This window comes from Trypanosoma conorhini (assembly GCF_003719485.1).
Source record: "Trypanosoma conorhini strain 025E chromosome Unknown Tco_14.4_contig_00192, whole genome shotgun sequence".
In the NCBI taxonomy this organism is placed as follows: Eukaryota; Euglenozoa; class Kinetoplastea; order Trypanosomatida; family Trypanosomatidae; genus Trypanosoma; species Trypanosoma conorhini.
In genome coordinates this window covers 1-16,681 of record NW_021704279.1, presented here as the reverse complement: position 1 = coordinate 16,681, position 16,681 = coordinate 1, and the positions used below count along the sequence as shown (strand labels likewise).

The following is a 16,681-nucleotide window of genomic DNA, read 5'->3' as shown; positions in this document are numbered from 1 at the left end:
GTTCCCCCGCTTATTGACGGTTTCCTTAGTTTCTATTCAAAACAGAAAACTTCATGGAGGGTGCAGCTACATACGTATATACAGATACATACATATGTGTATGTACGTGTGCCTGTATATATCTATATATATACATATATACATCGTGTGCACAGCATGCTGTTATATTAGTCTTGACTGCAAAGAAACGTATTTGATCTTGCGTGCTGCTGTTGCTGAAGCTGCATGACTTGACTTTGAAGAGTAAACTATGCTGTTCCCAACCCCCCTTCCTGGGGTGTGTGTGCGTGTGTGTCTTTCTTTCTATCTATCTCTCTCTCTCGTTTGGCGGCTGCTCTGCGTTGCTGCCGTTGCTGTCGCTGCCTCATTGTTTATGTTATTATTATTGTTATTATTGTCACGTGCTTGTCGTCTTTCTTTTTTTTTTTCATTTCTTGCCTCTCCGTTTGCTGTGCGCGCACGCCACTGCGTACGTGCGTGTCCCCCGCGGGGTCCTGAGGGCTTCTCTGGGACTCGGCGGCCGCAGCAATGTTGCGGCACTCAAAGCAGGAGCAGCAGATGTGCCGCAAGATGCCTGGGACCTCCTTCGGCTACGTCTGCGACCAGCACGATGGCCGCTGCGTGATTTGCGACCTGCAGTTTGATGAGGTGCTCCCGTCGATGCGGGAGGTGCACGTGTGCGACGACTGCGGCTTTGGCAAGGAGGGCGAGGAGCGCTGTGTCATGTGCAACGCGGGGAAGACGGCGGAGGTGGCGTACTACTGCCAGTACTGCGTTGCGCTGGAGAAGGACCGCGACGGCTGCCCGCGGGTTCTGAACCAGAGCCGACACCAACGCATGGGGACACTGCGCACACGATGAGTCTCGCGCGGGCGCGTTGAGGCGTCTGTCCACCTTTCTTCCCTTTCCCTCTCTATCACTCTCTCCCTCTTTACGTGTGTGTGTGTGTGTGTCTGTGTGTGTTTCGGGTGCTGCTCCCGCTCCTCTGAGCGTGGTGGGCACGTTGTGGCCGACGGCTCTGCGGGGGAGGCCGCTCCGCCCTTTTTAGCTCTGCGACCCTTGCTCCCTTTGCTTTTTCTTCACTCCGCCGCCCGCACCCACTCGCAAGCGAAGGTAGTCGTTTATCATGCGTCGATGGCGGTGCCGTGCGGCGGCTGACGCGTGCGCCGCCCGCGCCCGCGGCATCGCGGCAACGCGTGTGCTGCTCGGGCTGGAGCAGCTGCAGGACGTGCCGGCGTCCACCAGCCGGCGGCCCACCGGCATGCACCGCGGCCCCGGCAAGCGGCAGACGTCGGAGAAGGAGGCGGAGCGCTACCGCTTCATCAAGCGCTGGGACCTGCAGATGCGGGAGGGGTGGGACGAGCTCGAGGCCTTCAAGGGGCTGCCAAAGCCGAAGCGGCAGTTCGGCAACGAGGCGGCGGAGGTGGTTTGGCCCTACGCCCTGCTGCTGGAGCGGGTGGTGAGGGTGCACCCCTTCACCAAGTCCATCTACGTCTACTACGGCCAGCGCCAGGCCACGCCGCAGGGGAGGCTGGCGGCGGAGGCGGCCAAGCGGTTCGCCCGGGAGTTCCTCATCCCCATCACCTTCCACAACTCGCAGGTGTACGTGGAGGCGGAGATGCTGCTGGAGTACAGCGAGACGCCGTGGGTGGTGCTGCACGCCCTCGACGGCGCCCATCACATCCTGCCGGTCCGCCCCGCCGAGGGGACCCCCGTCGACGCCGCCGTCGCCCAGCTGCTCGGCGACGTGGTGAAGGCCTGTGAGCGGCTCGCCGCCGCGGTGGCGAACCCGAAGGAGGCGACGCGCGTGCTGAACGAGCGGCCCCTGCAGAACCAGTACGTTCGCGTCAACTACCAGTGGTTTGGCGACACGCCCGACGAGCGCCGCAGCCACCTGGTGAACTGGGACTTTGACCCCGCGGAGGTGGAGCCGGTGCTGCGGCAGCGCACCCGCCACGTGCTGAACTGGCTCAACTACGACGGCAACCTACCGAACCACAACTCCGTTCGCGTCAACGTGTTCCGCGAGAAGGCGCGACTGCGCAGCCCGCGGACGACGAGTGGACCCAAGACGTTCTTCAACTCCGCCGGTTCCCGCGCCAACGCCCGTTCCTCGCGCTTTGGCGGCCAGTCGGCTGTAGGGGACTGAGGGCGCAGCCGCGTTGCTTGCTGGGAGGGCGGCGGGCGGCGGCCGTAGGAAGGAGGCGCGTGCGAGAGAGAGAAGGAGCGAGAGGGAGAACGAGATAGTGTGTGTGTGTGTGTCTGTTGCTCTTGTCACACTCGCAGCAGTGAGGCTGCCCTTCCGCTCTTACTTTGCGTGGGTTTCCCCTCCTCCTCCTCCTCCCACGCGTCGCCGGGTCGACTGTGCCTCTCCACGGCACCAGGCGATGATGCATGGCGCGGCTTCCCGCATTTTCTTCGTGCTGCTGCTGCTGCCGCTGCTCGCGGGGGGGCTGACCCCGTTTCCTCACGGTTTCTGTTTTCCCCCTCTGCCGTTAGGCTCCGCGCGCTCTCATTCTTTTTTTTTCTTCTTTATTCCCTCCCCTCCCCCCTTCTCCTTGTTTACGTGTGTGCGTCAAGGACCCCCTGGCGATCCAACGTGGCGAAAAGCGCGAGCGGCAGCGACGACAACAATACGCAAGGCCATGGATGCATTTGGCACCTCACCGCCAGACGCGGATTTGGAGATCGCGTCACGCGACTACGTCCAGCGGGTGCGGGGGCTGCGCAACGACGCGTATCGCCAGGCTGTTGGCGAGATCGCTGGGGAGATGTACGGCGTGGTCTACGCGCAGGCGTACCGCGACGCGCTGGAGCGGCACAGGCGAGAGTGGGGCAGCCCCGCGCCGTAACCTCCGAACTCGGCGCGTAGGGTGCAAAGCGGGGGGCGGGTGGGGTGCGTTCGTTATCCTTCGCTTCCTTCCCGCCGGTTTGCCCGTGCTTCTGTCTGTCTGTCTCTCTCTCTCCGCACGGACTAGGGAGACAGGGAAGGTAGGCAGAGAGGGAATGTGTGTGTGTGTGTGTGCGCGACGGCGTTGGATATTCCTGGTGTACCCGGCTTCTGCTTCTGTCTCTTCTTTCTTTCTCTCCCTTCGTCACTGCCCTCAACGGTTCCTCTCCCTCGGCTTGTGCTTGCCTCGGAGAGAGGCGGGAGGAGGCGAAGGGGCGGTGGGTGCGTGTGCGGCATGGCGCAGGTGGCGGTGTCCGCCGTCGACTACGACCTGCACGAGGGCACGACGCGGTACAACTTTCAGGTCCGCTTCGGCCGGGGCGCGGCGTGGGTGGTGAGCAGGTCCTACGAACAATTCGCCGAGCTGCACGCGGTGCTCGAGCGGCACTACGGCGGCGCCGTCAACCTGCCCCACCTGACCGGGCCGGTGCGGCCGTGGGCCCGCAACACCGCCGCGACGGCGGCGGCGCGGCTCCCAAAGCTGGAGGCGTACCTCAACGAGGCCCTCTTGGCCGCGCCGTTTTGGTCCCCCCGCCTCTACGACACGCTGCTGCCCGACCCCGACGGCGGCGCGGAGCCCGTGCACGTCAACAAGTTTCTCTGCGTCTTTCTGGAGGTGCCGGAGCACGCGGCAAACGCCGCAGCACAAAGTCCGCCGTCGCCGACGGGCACGACGGCTGCCGCCCAGGAGCCGGACCCCAACACGAAAACTCCTCCACAAGCCGTGCAGGCAACCGCAACCGCAACGGCGACTGCGACGGTGGGTGGCGGAGGAGGCAGTGCGGTTGGGACGCCCGCTGCGCGTGCCTCGTCGTCGTCAGCGAGCAGCGATGACGGGCCGGGGGCCTCCTCCACGCCCCGCCCCGTGGCCGCTGGGGACGCCGTCGTGCCCAAGTCGGCGTCAACGACGTCTGCAGCATCGGAACCGCAGGCTGTGCCCGCTGACCCTGCGGTGCCCCTGGAGGCGAGGCTGCACTGCGTCGTGGGGAGTGACCCCCGCGACGACGCCGGGGAGTTGGTCTTGGCCGCCGAAGCCTCCACCATCACCTCCGAGATGGTGGTCACGGTGAAGGACTTCAGTATTCTTGAGCGGGACCACATTGAGTACTTCCTTCACGTGTCTATCTGCGGCCACCACTGGGTCGTCACGAAGCGCTACAGGCAGTTCCACGAGCTGCACGACAACCTTGTGCAGGTGTACGGGGCCAGCACGGTCCCGGTGCTTCCCTACAGCAGAGTGCCTGCGTGGCGCAAGCTCACAGTGGAGACGGGGGAGGCGCGAAGGACGGGACTGAATCAGTTTCTGCAGAACCTCGTGACGAACGTGGACGCCTGGGAGCCGCGGGGACTGCTAACGAACTTTGAACTCTCCGTGCCAACCGTGCGTGGGGACCAGCACCGTTTCACGGTGTACGTCAATCAGATACTCTTCGAGTTTCTTGGCTTCGCCGCGCAAATTGACGCGTTGAGCGGGGAGGCGGCCGCGAGGGCGGTCGTGGAGCACCGGGCGCTGCTCCCGGAGTCCGTCAAGCTGGCGTACGACAAGCGCTCCCTGCAGGAGAAGCGTCTGCGGATGCGTGAGAGCATCGCCAGTAACGCGCAGCGTCTGCACCACCTCCGCGACGACCAGCTGCAGATGCTGCTGGACCGCGTCGCGCTGCTGCAGGACGACCGCGACATTATGCGCACGTTCAGGCAGCTTCTCCTCACGGGCGAGGTGGGGGACGGCGTCCAGTCCTCCTTTGCGGACGCCATCGCCGCCGACTCCGCCGGGGAGGCCAAAACGGAGGAGAACGCGGGGGCCGTGGACGCCTCTAGCGCCGTCGTGGGCCTCACCGCACTACAGCTGGCAAAGATAACGGGAGAGTTGTTTTTCAACGACACCAAGCTCGCGGCCATCCGGCTCTTCGCCGGCGTGCTCGTTGATTTCGACGACCTTCAAGACGTCTTTGACACCTTGTGGTTTGGGTGGGAGGAGGCACGTGCGGAGGTGGAGCAGGCTTTATCGAGGCGCTGACGCCCAGTGCGTTGGATTTCCCTTCTGCGGTGCCCTTTTTTTTTGATGGTGTTCCCGCCGCGTCTGCCTCTCTGCGTCCCACCCCGCGCCGGGTGGGTCCTCACTGCGGTTGCTGCATCGGTTACCTCCCCTCTATTTGAGTTGCGACGCGCAGCTTTGCTGCAAACGCCATATACAAATGCATATATGTATATATATTTTCTTTTCTACGCGGTGCTTCTCGCCTCTCTGCATCAGACGCGGCGAAAGATGACATCTGTGGTGGGTGATGAGGCGGCAGGGCAGTGGATGCAGGACGCCATGGCGTGTCTTCGCAAGAGCAGCCCGGCCTGCAGCGGTGGTGGGGGCGAGGTGCAGTACGCCGACCTGCTGGACTTCATGCAGAATGCCCCGCCGCCGCCGGCCTCCTTGCGCGCCATCTGGGAGCAGTGTGTGTGGAAGCTGCCGGATGAGCCAGTGGCGTTGCACTGTCTGCGTTGCTTGGCCAGCTGCCTGTGTGGCGGCAGCTACGCTGACGCCGCCTTCCTCCTTGACGCGCGGACGTGTCCGTCCTTGGCGTGCCTGCCGCCAGCGGCCGGCGGGCCGGCGGCGGGGGACTGGACTGCAGCGGCTCCTCCTGCGCATTGTCGCACTTCGGCTTCTGCCAAGCACCACCGACGTCATTCAGCTGGGTTGGAGGGCGACTTTGCACGCGTCGGGGGCCGCCCCAGGCGCCCCGTCCTCGCTGAGGCCGACGTATTCCACCCGCACGCACGTCGTTGTGCGGCTCGCGTCCGGAAGACACCTTTCTGCGTGGGCGTACGGCGAGGTGGGGCTGCGGCTGCGTGTGGGGGCCGTGTTGTGCGCCCTGGTTTACCCGACCCACACGGAGGACCGGAGTATGGCCCTTGTTATTCACAGCGTTGCCGAACTCACTGCTGCCGAGGAGGGCGCGGGGGCCTTGGCGTGGGGCTCGCACAGCACCCAAGGCGAGAGCCCCGCCGCGGGTTCCTCCTTGCCCGCGCAGTGCTCTTTTGGCCAACTCGTCGAGGCATTGGCGCCGGAGATGGCGGGGCAGACGATGTGCAAGTCACTGCTCCTACTTGTGGTGGTGCACACGATGTACCGAGCCGTGCGGTGCCGCACGCGACGCCCGCTGCACTTGTTGCTCTTGGGCGCCTCCCGCTCCGGCAAGTCCGCCTTGTTGCGTGCCTTTCTGCGGCTGCTTGGGCCGCACGCCACACTGGTGGGGGCCCACGTTGTCCACGGGCAGCAGCGGTCTGTGGCCATGTCCCAGGCCATCACGGCGACGTACCCGCACGTGCGGCAGCAGCTGCTCTTGGGCGGCGCCGCGTCCACCTTCGACGCCCTCGTCATTGATGAGGTCTCCAGCCGCGGCTGTGCGCAGCTCGTGGAGGGGCTCATCACGGGGCTCTGCCCCATCCTCGGCGGCGGCGGCGGCGGCGGCGTGGCGGCGACGGCGATTCGGAGTCAAGTGATGCCCACGCAGGCGCAGGTGACGGCCGCCGCGAACGACGACTTGCTGGCGGCCGCGACCCTCGTCCCGCAGTTTGCCGTGGTGGCCCGCACGACGGCCCAACTCTCCCCCCGTCACGCCGTCTCCATCGGGGAGGGGGTGATTGCCGCCTCCGCCGCCGGCTCGCAGGCGTCGTCGAGGACCCCGTCCCGCTCCGCCTCGGCCGTGGAGCCAAGCCCGCGCCGCCTCGGCTCCGGCGTCTCTCCTGCCGCTCCACTTTGCGAGGATTTTCTGCGGGACGTCGTGGCGGGGGCGCCGACGGCGTCCACGCTGGAGCGCAGCATTCCTGCTGAAGCCTTTGCGAGCTTTTACCTGCGTCGCCTGCGCAAGGACCGGCACGGGGGCGACGCCGCCTTCACGGCGACGAGTGGTGGTGGTGGTGGTGGCGTCAGCGGCGGCGCCCCGCCACTGGCCTCGTTGCTGGCGGTGCTCTGGGAGCTAAACCTGGCGCGGCTGCTCCTCGAGCGGTGCTGCTGCTGCTGCCGCTGCGGCAGCATGGGGGAGGCCGCGGGGGGCTGGAGTGAGTCGCTCGCGGAGGAGGTGTGGCAGTGCTACAGGCACCACTTGTTGGCGGTGCAGACGGCCACCGCGGCCGCCGCGGGGGAGCGGGCCACACAACAGATGCCTCCCCGCGGTGCCGAGTTTTCCGCCCCCAGAGGCGGCTCAAGGCGGAGGCTCGGGAAGAAGGCTGTGTGCCTGGCGCTGCTGCGGATGATGGCGCGCGAGCAGCGTGAATGCGGCGCCGACGCGGTGTCTGAGGCGAGCGTCAGGGCCTTTTTTCAGCAGCTTGGCGGAGAGGCGGGAACGGGGCTGTCGTTTTCCGACGTGCTGCAGCACCTGCTGGACGCCGCGTTGATCATTCAGAGGCTGAACGCCTACGCCGTTGTCGCCGAGGCGTGACGGTTGCCATTTATTTTTCTGCGTATTTGTCTCTTTTTTTAAAAAAATTATGTGTGTGTCTGTGTGTTTCCCTTTCCTGCTGCCTCGCTTGTCATTATTGTTTTTATTTCCTCCTTCAGATGGGGTGCTGGGTGTTGCTTGTGCCCGTGGCGGCGCCGCTCGTTGCCTCCGCGTGTGTGTTTGCGAGGGGGAGAGAGACCGCGAGGGACGTGCCCCCTCCCGCTGCCTGCCGCACAGGCATCTTTTGTCCTTTGTTTTTTTTTCTGCTTGGGTCCCTCCCGCGGCTTTTTTTTTTTTTGCTTCGTCCCGCCCACGCCTCTCCGTGGACGCGCCGCGCAGGAAATGTTCCATCGGGGGCCGCGGGTCGACGAGGAGTCGACGCAGCCACTGCTGCGCCATGGCGACCCGCCCGCGTCGGTGCGGACCGTCGCCTCCGCGGGGGCGTACGCGGAGCCGAAGGAGGCTCCACCGGGCCTGACGTTGACCTTCAAGGACGTCACCTACGCGCTGGGCGCGGAGGCGGGGGCGGGGAAGGAGATTCTGCGCGGCGTCTCCGGCTTCGTTCGCGGCGGCGAGATGCTGGCCATTTTGGGCCCCTCCGGCGCCGGCAAGTCCACCCTGCTCGACATCCTCGCGCAGCGCCCGGGGAGGGGGACGGTGGGGGGAGAAGTTTTGGTCAACGGCGGCGCCGTCGGGCCCGACGCCTTCCGCCGCCTCAGCGCCTACGTGCAGCAGGAGGACCTGCTGCGGGGATACCTGACGGTGCGGGAGAGCGTCTCTTTTGCGGCGCAGCTGCGCACCCCGCCCTCCCTCGCGGCGGCGGAGCTGCGTGCCCGCACCGGGCGCATCATGCGGCTGCTGGGCATTGACGGCGTGCAGGATGCGCGGGTTGGCTCGGCGGCGGTGCGGGGGATCAGCGGGGGCGAGCGGAAGCGGTGCGCCATCGCGATGGAGTTGGTGGCGTCGCCCGCCTTGATTTTCCTCGACGAGCCCACCACCGGCCTGGACGCCTTCACCGCGCTGCACCTGCTGACGATCCTCAAGGACCTCGCGCTGGCGGGTGTTGCCGTCGTCTTCTCCATCCACCAGCCGCGCAGCAGCGCGTTTCAGCTCTTTGACCAAATCCTGCTGCTGAATGACCGTGGCGAGGAGGCGTACTTTGGCCACGCGCGGGACGCCATGCCGTTTCTCGCCAGCCTCGGCGTCACGCCGTCGCTGCCGGAAAACCCCGCGGACTTCCTCCTCGACGCCGTCGCGGCGCCGCCGGCGGAGGAGATGATGGACGGCGGCGAGTGGCTGCGGCGGCACCACGTCGCCTGCGCGTGCGGCGGCCCCAACGTCGCGGCGGCGTTTCGCGGGAGGCTGCTGGTGGGGGTGGAGCGGGAGATCGACGCCGTCAACGACGCCCTCGCGGGCGCAGGCACGCAAGGTGCGGGGGAGGCGGTGGCGGCGGCCTCGCCGTACTTCCGCAGCGTGTGGACGCAGATCCGCGTGGTGGCTCTGCGGGCGGTGATCAACAAGTTGCGTGACCCCATCGCCACCTTCGCGGCCGTCGTGGCCGCCGTCTTCTTCGCGCTGGTGATCGGCTCCGTCTACTTTCGTCTGGGGCTTGACCAGCCGTCGGTGCGCAACCGCATGGGGGTGCTCTTCTTTGTTGCGATGAACACCACCTTCTCCAGCCTGGGCGGCCTCAGTCTGCTCATGGCGGAGCGGGCCATTTTTATCCGGGAGCACCGCAACGGCATGTACCGCGCCGTGGCGTACTTCATTGGGAAGATTCTGCAGGACGTGCCCATCAGTGTGGTGGCGAATTTCATGTTCGACACGATTGTGTACTTCATGGTTGGGCTTCAGCCCCGCGCCGACAAGTTCTTCCTGTTCTACCTTGTCTGCACCCTCATTATGCTCAACAGCTACGCCCTCTGCCTGCTCGTGTCGAACCTCTCACGGGACATGCAGGTGGCGAACGTCGTGGCACCGCTCGTGTTTGTGCTCTACCTCCTCCCCTCCGGCGGCGTGCTGATGAGCGTCGACAGTCTCCCGCTCGTCTGGCGCTGGATCAAGTACGTATCGTTTGTCCGCTACGGCCTCGAGGCGCTGGTGATTAACGAGTTTGACGGCCTGACCTTCACGTGCGCCGCGAATGAGACGTACTGCGTGCGGGACGGAAAGACGTACGCCGAGCTGCAGGGATTCCACGCGAGGGATTTCTGGCGCGCCATCGCGGCCTCCGCGGGGAGCGTGGGGGTTTACCTGCTGCTGGCCTACGCCGCCCTGGTGCTCCTGCGGGCGCGCGGCGGCGCCTAGCGCGAGCGGGGTGCGGGGAGAAGATGTGGAGGCCATGAAAGTGGAAAAAGAAAAAAGAAAAGGAAGAGGAAGCGAGGTGAATAGAGAGAGCGCAGCCGGCAGCGAGAGGCGGGCGTGGGGGGGTTGTCACCTCAGCGGCAGCGGCAACGGGTACGTTTGTCCCTCCTCCTGCTCCCTCCTTCTTCTTTCCCTTGGCGGCTCCTGCCCGTTGCTTCTCGCGTTGCCTGCAGCTCCCCCCGCTGCCGCTGTTGTTGTTTTTGTCTCCGCGCCGTGCCTGTGCCTGTGCCTGTGCCTGTGCGGCTGCCAAGGATACCGCATTGCGAAATTGGCCGTGGAGGAGGGATGCTTTTTTCTTCTTCCTCTTTTTTGTTATTCTTCTCTTCTCGTGTGGATTCCTCCTCGCTGTCCACGCGGCGGGGACGATTCAGGCGCTTTGCGTGGGGGCCTGCGCCCACAACCACCTCGTTTCGCCGCAACGCCAGTGCCGACCAATCGCGGTGCTTTTTTTCCCATGTATCGTCTGTGTGGGGTGAGTGACTTTTTTTTTGCGTGGGACGCCTCTCTGAGGCGAGCTGTCAACCTTTTTTTTTTTTAGTTTTATTGTTGCGCCCATTTCCCTCCTCCTCGTGGGTGGGCCGCTTTGGCCGCGGCCCAGGCACCCCACACACGCTTCCGCTCTCTCTCCTTTTGTTTGGCGCCTGTGGTTGGCCTCCGGTGTGCGTCTCTGTGCAAACTCGCGTGGGGTCCTTGCACGGCGGCATTCGCCCCTATCCGCCGCTTCGCCTCCTCCGTCTCTTCGTGTGTGACGCCGGCAGCGGCGACGTGTGGGAATCGCCCGCACACACACACATTGCCACCACTACTCCCATTGCTATTGCTGTTATGAATGTATTTTATTGCTACTGCTTTTTCTTCTTTGGGTTGTGTGTTGTGTTGTGTTGTGTTGTGTGTGGCGGGTTGAGGTGCCGAAGCAGCGGCGGTGGGAGCACAAGTAAAAAGAAACAAAAAAAGTAGTTTTTATTTTTATTTTTGGCCTGCGGGGGGTGGGGGGAGGGGCGTCATTCCTGACGGATGTCGTCGTCTCTTGTGGAGACCCGGGACCGGCGCCGCCGCAGGCTCGGGATCGACTGCGTCGGCCGTGTCGTGTGGCGGCAGTGGGAGCCGAACAACGAGTACGTGAAGAAGATACGCATCCTGAACGTCGACTCGCGGCCGCAGACGGTCAAGTACGAGCAGCCGCTGCGGAGGAAAGTCTTCCTGCTGGACTTCCCGGAGCCGGTGACGCTGAGCAGCGGCATGAGCTTCGACCTCGAGGTGCGCTTCTGCCCGACGGAGCTGGTGGGGCTGCAGGACGCGGTGCGGGTGACGGTGGCGGGGCGCGGCGGCTTCACGGTGCGTCTGGAGTGCGAGACGCCGTACGCAAAGCTGCTGGTGCCGGCGCAGCACGACTTTGCCTACGTGGCGGTGGGCAGCACGGCGACGCACACCGTGACGATGAAGAACTCCGGCACCGTCGCCGTAAAGTTTGAGTGGTGCGTCACGGCGCCGTTTGCGATTTTGCCCGGTCGCGGCCGCCTCGGCGAGGGGGAGTCGGTGGCGCTGACGCTCTCCTTCGCCCCGGCGGAGGCCTGCGCGCTGGTGGCGCAGGCGGTGTGCAGGATGGCCGACAACGACGAGGCGCTGGCGACGATGCGGCTGTCGGGGGTGGGGAAGTACCCGTTCATCCGCCCCGCCGGGCCGCCGGCGCCGGGGCGGGACGGCAGCACGCTGCTGCTCGACTTTGGCCGCCTGCTGACCGCCACCTCGCAGGGCAGGGAGTTCAGCCTCGAGAACCCCGCCATGGTGGACGCCGCCTTCGCGCTGGAGCCGGCCGACGGCGCCGTCGTCCGCCCCTTCAGCATCACGCCGGCCACCGGCGTCATCCGGCGCGGCGCCACGCAAAGGTTCAGGGCCGTCTTCGCCCCCGCCGTGTCGGGCGTGACGAGCGTGGGCGCCTACCGCATCGCGACGCCCACCGGGAACGCCGTTTCGCTGCATCTGCGGGGCGTCGCGCTCGCCCCCGCCGTGCGCACCTCGACGAGCACCATCGACTTCGGGGACGTGCGGCTCGAGGAGGACGCGTGGACGCCGCCGCCCGACGCCGAAGGCCGCCGCGGCCCCCATCAGCGCTTCTTCTTCATCAAAAACGCCTCGGAGGAGGCGCAGCAGTTTTCCTTCTTGCCCCCCGCCCCGGGCGCGGTGTTTGTGGTGGAGCCGGTCTCGGGCGAGCTGCCGGCGAAGGGCGCGGTGCGGGTGAAGGTGGAGTTTCACCCCACCCACCCCATCAACTACCTGCGCCGGCTGCTCATCCTCGTCCGGCACTCGGAAAGCCTCTTGTACGTCGACGTCTTTGGCACCGCATACGACGCAGCCATACGCCCCCTGCCGATGAAGGCGCGGGATGTCGAGGCCTTCTTCCTGCGGCACGAATACGGCCTTGCGGGGGCGCAGCCGGAGGAGCTTGCCGCCATCACGGAGGCGCTGCGCACGGGCCGCTCCTACGAAGACCTCTCCGGCACCCCGCCGCCCGCGGCGTTGACGCCGCAGCTGCCGCTACCCACGCAAACGGAGCCGCACAGCCGCCCCGCGCGGCGACGCAAAGGACGGTTGGACCTCTCGTACTTAACGGCGCCCTTTTCCGCGGGCGTGCCTTTTTGCATGGAGGCCGACACACTTGTGTTTGCGCCCGATGGCGGTGAGTCGCGGCGTGTCTTGGTGTACAATAGAACCAACAGCGTCGCCACGGCGTACTGGTGTGTGCCGGGCGGCTGCGCCTTTTCCGTCTTGCCACTGCAGGAGGACATCCCGCCCCAGGCCTCCTACGCCTTCACTGTGACGATGAACCCTTATGCCTGCGCGGTCGCCGCAGATCAGTTCCTCGAGTGCTACGTGAACTTTAGGCAGATGCGCTCCTTCCGCCTCGTGGAGGACGGGGCCTTTACCCCGCCCCACTTCTTCACTCTGCGGTGCCAGCGGGAGCTGACGACCGACGCCGCCAACGCCGGCACCCTCGCGCCGCTGGTGCACGTCAGTCAGTCCGTCACCTTCCCGGCGTGTCGCCCGGGCGACGTTGCGCACGCCGTCCTGGACCTGGAAAACCGAGGCGAGGTGGCGATCATGTTTGCCGTCGGCGTCCACGTCGATTCCTTGGAGCCGAAAGGCGAGGTGAAGGAGGACACGCCCAACCGGCAGCTTGTCTTTATTGACCGGAGGCATGGAGTCATGGCCCCGCACCAGCGCCTCCCTGTGGTGCTGTCGTTCTTGCCAACCGTCGCCGCACGATTCCGCGGCCGGGCGGCCATCACTCTCAACGGGAGCCCGCGGGACGTGATTGAGGTCGCCCTCTGCGGTGAAAGCTTCTCGCCGGAGCTGGTCATCGAGGACAGCTCCATGATTGTCCTGCGCCCGACGTGTGTCACGGGGGAGACGCGGCGGCAGCTACGCATCTCCAACCCAACCTGCATCCCGCTTACCTTTGACGTGCGTCCTTCGACGGAGCTTGCGAGTGTGCTGCAGGTATGCCCCACCTTCGGCGTGCTCGGGGCCGGGCAGGAGATGGAGCTGACGCTGCTCTTCACCCCGGCCGAGGCAACCGTGTACGAGGGACGTCTCAACTTTTGCATCTCTAACCGTGACACCGGGGAGACGACCTCCTCACGCGGCGGCGGCGGCGGCAGTAGTGCATCGGAGGCGGATCAGAAGCGTCTCATCTCGTGCCCGTGCACGGCTGAGGGTCACTACGCCATCGTGGAGGTGGAGCCGGTGAATATGGAGCATGAAGGCCCCGCCCTGCGTGAGAAGACCTTTGAGTGGACCATCTACAACAGCAGCCTCTGTGAGGTGTGCTACGAGGTGCGCTGGATCGCGGCGCGAGAGACGACGCAGCACCAGGACCACGGCGCCCCCTCCGTGCAGTTGACGCATAACGCGAGTGGAACACTGGCGGCGCGCTCCCACACCGTCGTGCTCGTGACGCTGCGACCCCAGACAGGGTACTCGGAGTACATCTTATACACGCTGGTGGCCGGGAGCGGGGTGCCGCTGGGTGCGATACCGCACCCCACAAGTCTGCAAGAGGTGCGCCAGCACCCACATTGCGTGGTCCGGCTGAACGGCACGCGGCCGGCCGTCCAGATAACCGACGTCCGCTCCATGGAGCAGCACCGGTCGCAGTTGTGGTGTCAGCTGGCGATCAACAGCGTCAATGCGGTTCTTGCGGCAGCTGTGCAGGCAACCGACCTGGAGATTGACTCCTTCGCCTTTTTGCAGTACATTCGCGGGCTTGAGCCGATATTTATGGACGTGGGCATTGGCAGCGCCTACAGCCCACGGAAGGAGATCCTGCTCTGCTTTGAAAACGCAGGAACCTGCCCCGCCTCCTTCCGATTTTGGGACCCAACCGAGCACGAAGGGGGCAACGAGACGTGGTTCCTCGACGATGAGGAGCTGGAGGACGTGCAACAAATACTCTGCGAGCGTCTCTTGGAAATCACGCCGCGGAAGGGCACCATTCCGGTGGGGGCGCAGCAGGTGGTTACCGTCACCTACCACCACACTGTGGTGGGCGAGCACTCGCTCCCGGTGCTGCTTCGCCTTGACGAGGGCAAGAAGGCGCTGCTGGTGCTGGAGGGCCGCACCGTCGCCGCTGACGCCGGCGCACTGGCCTTTCACCACCCGTCTGTGTACAACCTCCACCCAGTGGCCCTGGGCGACCTGGAGCCCCCGCTACAGACCACCACGATTGAAAACGTGGCCTCCCAGCCAGTGAAGTACGTTGTGCAGGAGGACTTGACGCAGCGGGTGGCGGAGAAGAACTGCGGGTTCCCGGTGTTTCAGTGCCTGAACCCCACCGGCATGATCCCTGCGGGGGGCTCGACGCAGCTCAACTGGTACTTCCGCCCGCTAGAGGCGCGAACGTACCGCCTGGACGTCGCGCTGCGCACGCTGGACGGCGAGGACTACGACGTGCAGTTCGTGGGGCTTGGCTACCACCCCAAGAAAGAGGCCCTAGAGACGACGCGCGCCTTGATAAACGACGCCTTTCTGCCCATCCCCGCCGCCCCCGCGCTTTGGCTCCCCGCTGAGAAGTGTCCCCTCGCCCTCTCGATGGACGTGATGCGTGTCGGGGCCGCCCCGAGTTTTTCGCTGCACCGCCGCTTCTGCTACCTCGAGAACAGGCACCCGCGCCACACGTACTCGTTTCTGTGGGGCACCCGCCTGGAGCCGGGGAGCTCGACCGTCACGGTGACGCCCGCCGGCGGGGTGCTCGGCCCGGGCAGACGCCTGCGCTGCCTCCTCACCTTGCACTGTGGCAGCCTGAGCCAGATTTTGGAGACCGCCATTTTTTGCCACGTCCGCAACGAGACGCTCGCCGCCGCCGCCGGGAAAAAGCCACGGGGCGTGGGGCCCGCCGCGGTGGAAGACGGAAGCGCCGACGCCGACGTGGGGGAGGTGGACGCCTACGATGACCCGCTACTCGATGCCAAAACACCACCCGCCAAGGCCTTTGAGCGGTCGACGTGCACGAAGCCGCGGCCGCCGGGATGTGGAAAAAAACGCCTGCCGGCAACTGTTCCTCCACCCGAGTATCAGAGTGTGCGCGTGATCGCCGCCGCCGCCGCTGCGGCGGCGGCAGCAGCAACAGCAACAACAGCGGCCTCCACAACAAACGCGTCCCCTGCTGCTTCGACGCCGTCGATTAGAACGTTAGACCCTGAGGACGGACCCGTGCTGGAGCACTCACTTGAAGTCTTGGTCCAGGCGCGGGTTATGCCGATGGAGGAATACCAGCGTCTCTATGGGAAGCGTGCCTTGGAGCAGTTGCACTTCCCCACACTTTGTCAAAGCTACGTGGACCCCGTCAGGCTTGCGCTGCTGCGCAAACAACGCGTGGAGAGGGTCGGCGCGTACTCTTCCGATGAGGCCTCCGTGGCGCTGCGGGTGCTGGACGGGCTGCTGCGCGCCGTCATCGCACGGCCGCTGGTCCGCGCCAGCTTCACGGAGACTGTCAGGGAGCGTATTCCCTACTACCGCGAGATGGTGTGGGCGGATGTAGGCTCTGCTCCTCACCCTATTGGCGCCTTGGCCATGTCCATCAATCCGTGTGAATCTATGGACAATGGCGCCCAGCCCCCGCGCCTCCACTCCGCCGGGACGAGGGCCTGGGGGCAGACGGACAGTCCGCCCTCCACCGCCCCCGCAGCGCTGCCGACGGAGACGATGCCGAGCGATGGCGCCGTGAGGAACATGCTGGAGGAGGTGCTTGCCGAGGCGACGCTCCAGGCGGTTGGTGCCGTGGCGGAGAAGCTGCAGCTCCCCCGTAGAGAAGCTTCCGGAAAGGCGGGCGGCTGAGTCTTTGTGGCATCCCGGTTTAGGTACGATTCAAGATGTAAATACCATAGCCAATTGAATGTGAGAGCTCTTTTTTTTTTTTTTTTTCTCTCTCTCCATCCCACACATAGATACAGGCGGGGATACACCCAGACACACACAGAGGGACGTCCTCCTCCTTTTTCTCCGTACCTATTCCTGCAGGGCTTTGAACTGTCCTGCGACGGGCTGCGCGGGCTTGGCGCGCCAATTCATCTCTCCTGCCTTTTTTTTTATTGTTTACTTTTGCCTTGTTGTTTTTCCTTCATTTTTTTTTGTTCTGTGCCCCACCGGCCCGTACCCTTTAGTTCAGGGAAAACAGCATGGTCTTCCAGAAGAAGAAGGCGGAGGTGACGGTCCGCACCTCGCAGTTCAAGGTGAACAAGCTGCTCAACCGCAAGCAGTTCATCGTGGAGGTGAGCCACCCCGGCTGGTGCGGCACCGTCCCCAGCAAGCTCATCCGCAGCCGCCTCGCGTCCCTCTACAAGGTGGCCGACGAGAACCAGATCTCCGTCTTTGGCTTCAAGACGAAGTTCGGCGGCGGCAAGACGACCGGCTTTGGCCTCATCTACGACGACCTCGC

The 16,681-nt window shown here is 65.1% G+C and overlaps 8 protein-coding genes across 8 annotated transcripts, besides 16 other annotated features; 7 read left to right on the top strand and 1 right to left on the bottom strand.

The window, feature by feature from the left end:
• Positions 1–67: 67 nt before the first annotated feature.
• Positions 68–144: a microsatellite.
• Positions 145–294: 150 nt separating this feature from the next.
• Positions 295–322: a sequence feature (GA-rich).
• Positions 323–376: 54 nt separating this feature from the next.
• Positions 377–396: a microsatellite.
• A 15-nt stretch (positions 397–411) lies between these two features.
• Positions 412–436: a microsatellite.
• Positions 437–528: 92 nt separating this feature from the next.
• Tco025E_03968 (PHD finger-like domain-containing protein 5A) lies at positions 529–861 on the top strand (the record flags this gene model as incomplete). The annotated part of the gene is made up of 1 exon (XM_029370884.1): positions 529–861. The coding sequence occupies one exon, from the start codon at positions 529–531 to the stop codon at positions 859–861; it is 333 nt and encodes a 110-aa protein (XP_029229015.1).
• Positions 862–900: 39 nt separating this feature from the next.
• Positions 901–931: a sequence feature (G-rich).
• A 4-nt stretch (positions 932–935) lies between these two features.
• Positions 936–963: a microsatellite.
• Positions 964–1,126: 163 nt separating this feature from the next.
• Tco025E_03967 (uncharacterized protein) lies at positions 1,127–2,149 on the top strand (the record flags this gene model as incomplete). Its single annotated transcript, XM_029370883.1, has 1 exon — positions 1,127–2,149. The coding sequence occupies one exon, from the start codon at positions 1,127–1,129 to the stop codon at positions 2,147–2,149; it is 1,023 nt and encodes a 340-aa protein (XP_029229014.1).
• Positions 2,150–2,201: 52 nt separating this feature from the next.
• Positions 2,202–2,244: a microsatellite.
• Positions 2,245–2,246: 2 nt separating this feature from the next.
• Positions 2,247–2,266: a microsatellite.
• Positions 2,267–2,324: 58 nt separating this feature from the next.
• Positions 2,325–2,344: a microsatellite.
• Positions 2,345–2,387: 43 nt separating this feature from the next.
• Tco025E_03966 (uncharacterized protein) lies at positions 2,388–2,852 on the top strand (the record flags this gene model as incomplete). Its single annotated transcript, XM_029370882.1, has 1 exon — positions 2,388–2,852. One exon carries the CDS (start codon positions 2,388–2,390, stop codon positions 2,850–2,852), a length of 465 nt encoding a protein of 154 aa, XP_029229013.1.
• A 90-nt stretch (positions 2,853–2,942) lies between these two features.
• Positions 2,943–2,966: a microsatellite.
• Positions 2,967–3,007: 41 nt separating this feature from the next.
• Positions 3,008–3,025: a microsatellite.
• Positions 3,026–3,185: 160 nt separating this feature from the next.
• Tco025E_03965 (uncharacterized protein) lies at positions 3,186–4,967 on the top strand (the record flags this gene model as incomplete). Its single annotated transcript, XM_029370881.1, has 1 exon — positions 3,186–4,967. One exon carries the CDS (start codon positions 3,186–3,188, stop codon positions 4,965–4,967), a length of 1,782 nt encoding a protein of 593 aa, XP_029229012.1.
• Positions 4,968–5,415: 448 nt separating this feature from the next.
• Positions 5,416–7,383, top strand: Tco025E_03964 (uncharacterized protein; the record flags this gene model as incomplete). The annotated part of the gene is made up of 1 exon (XM_029370880.1): positions 5,416–7,383. One exon carries the CDS (start codon positions 5,416–5,418, stop codon positions 7,381–7,383), a length of 1,968 nt encoding a protein of 655 aa, XP_029229011.1.
• A 342-nt stretch (positions 7,384–7,725) lies between these two features.
• On the top strand, positions 7,726–9,690 carry Tco025E_03963 (putative ATP-binding cassette protein; the record flags this gene model as incomplete). The annotated part of the gene is made up of 1 exon (XM_029370879.1): positions 7,726–9,690. One exon carries the CDS (start codon positions 7,726–7,728, stop codon positions 9,688–9,690), a length of 1,965 nt encoding a protein of 654 aa, XP_029229010.1.
• A 270-nt stretch (positions 9,691–9,960) lies between these two features.
• Positions 9,961–9,988: a microsatellite.
• Positions 9,989–10,037: 49 nt separating this feature from the next.
• Positions 10,038–10,074: a sequence feature (GA-rich).
• A 475-nt stretch (positions 10,075–10,549) lies between these two features.
• Positions 10,550–10,603: a microsatellite.
• Positions 10,604–10,614: 11 nt separating this feature from the next.
• Positions 10,615–10,639: a microsatellite.
• Positions 10,640–10,761: 122 nt separating this feature from the next.
• On the top strand, positions 10,762–16,080 carry Tco025E_03962 (uncharacterized protein; the record flags this gene model as incomplete). Its single annotated transcript, XM_029370878.1, has 1 exon — positions 10,762–16,080. One exon carries the CDS (start codon positions 10,762–10,764, stop codon positions 16,078–16,080), a length of 5,319 nt encoding a protein of 1,772 aa, XP_029229009.1.
• Positions 16,081–16,150: 70 nt separating this feature from the next.
• Positions 16,151–16,167: a microsatellite.
• Positions 16,168–16,331: 164 nt separating this feature from the next.
• On the bottom strand, positions 16,332–16,681 carry Tco025E_03961 (uncharacterized protein; the record flags this gene model as incomplete). The annotated part of the gene is made up of 1 exon (XM_029370877.1): positions 16,332–16,681. A coding segment is annotated over one exon (350 nt), but the record flags the coding sequence as incomplete, so codon positions are not given.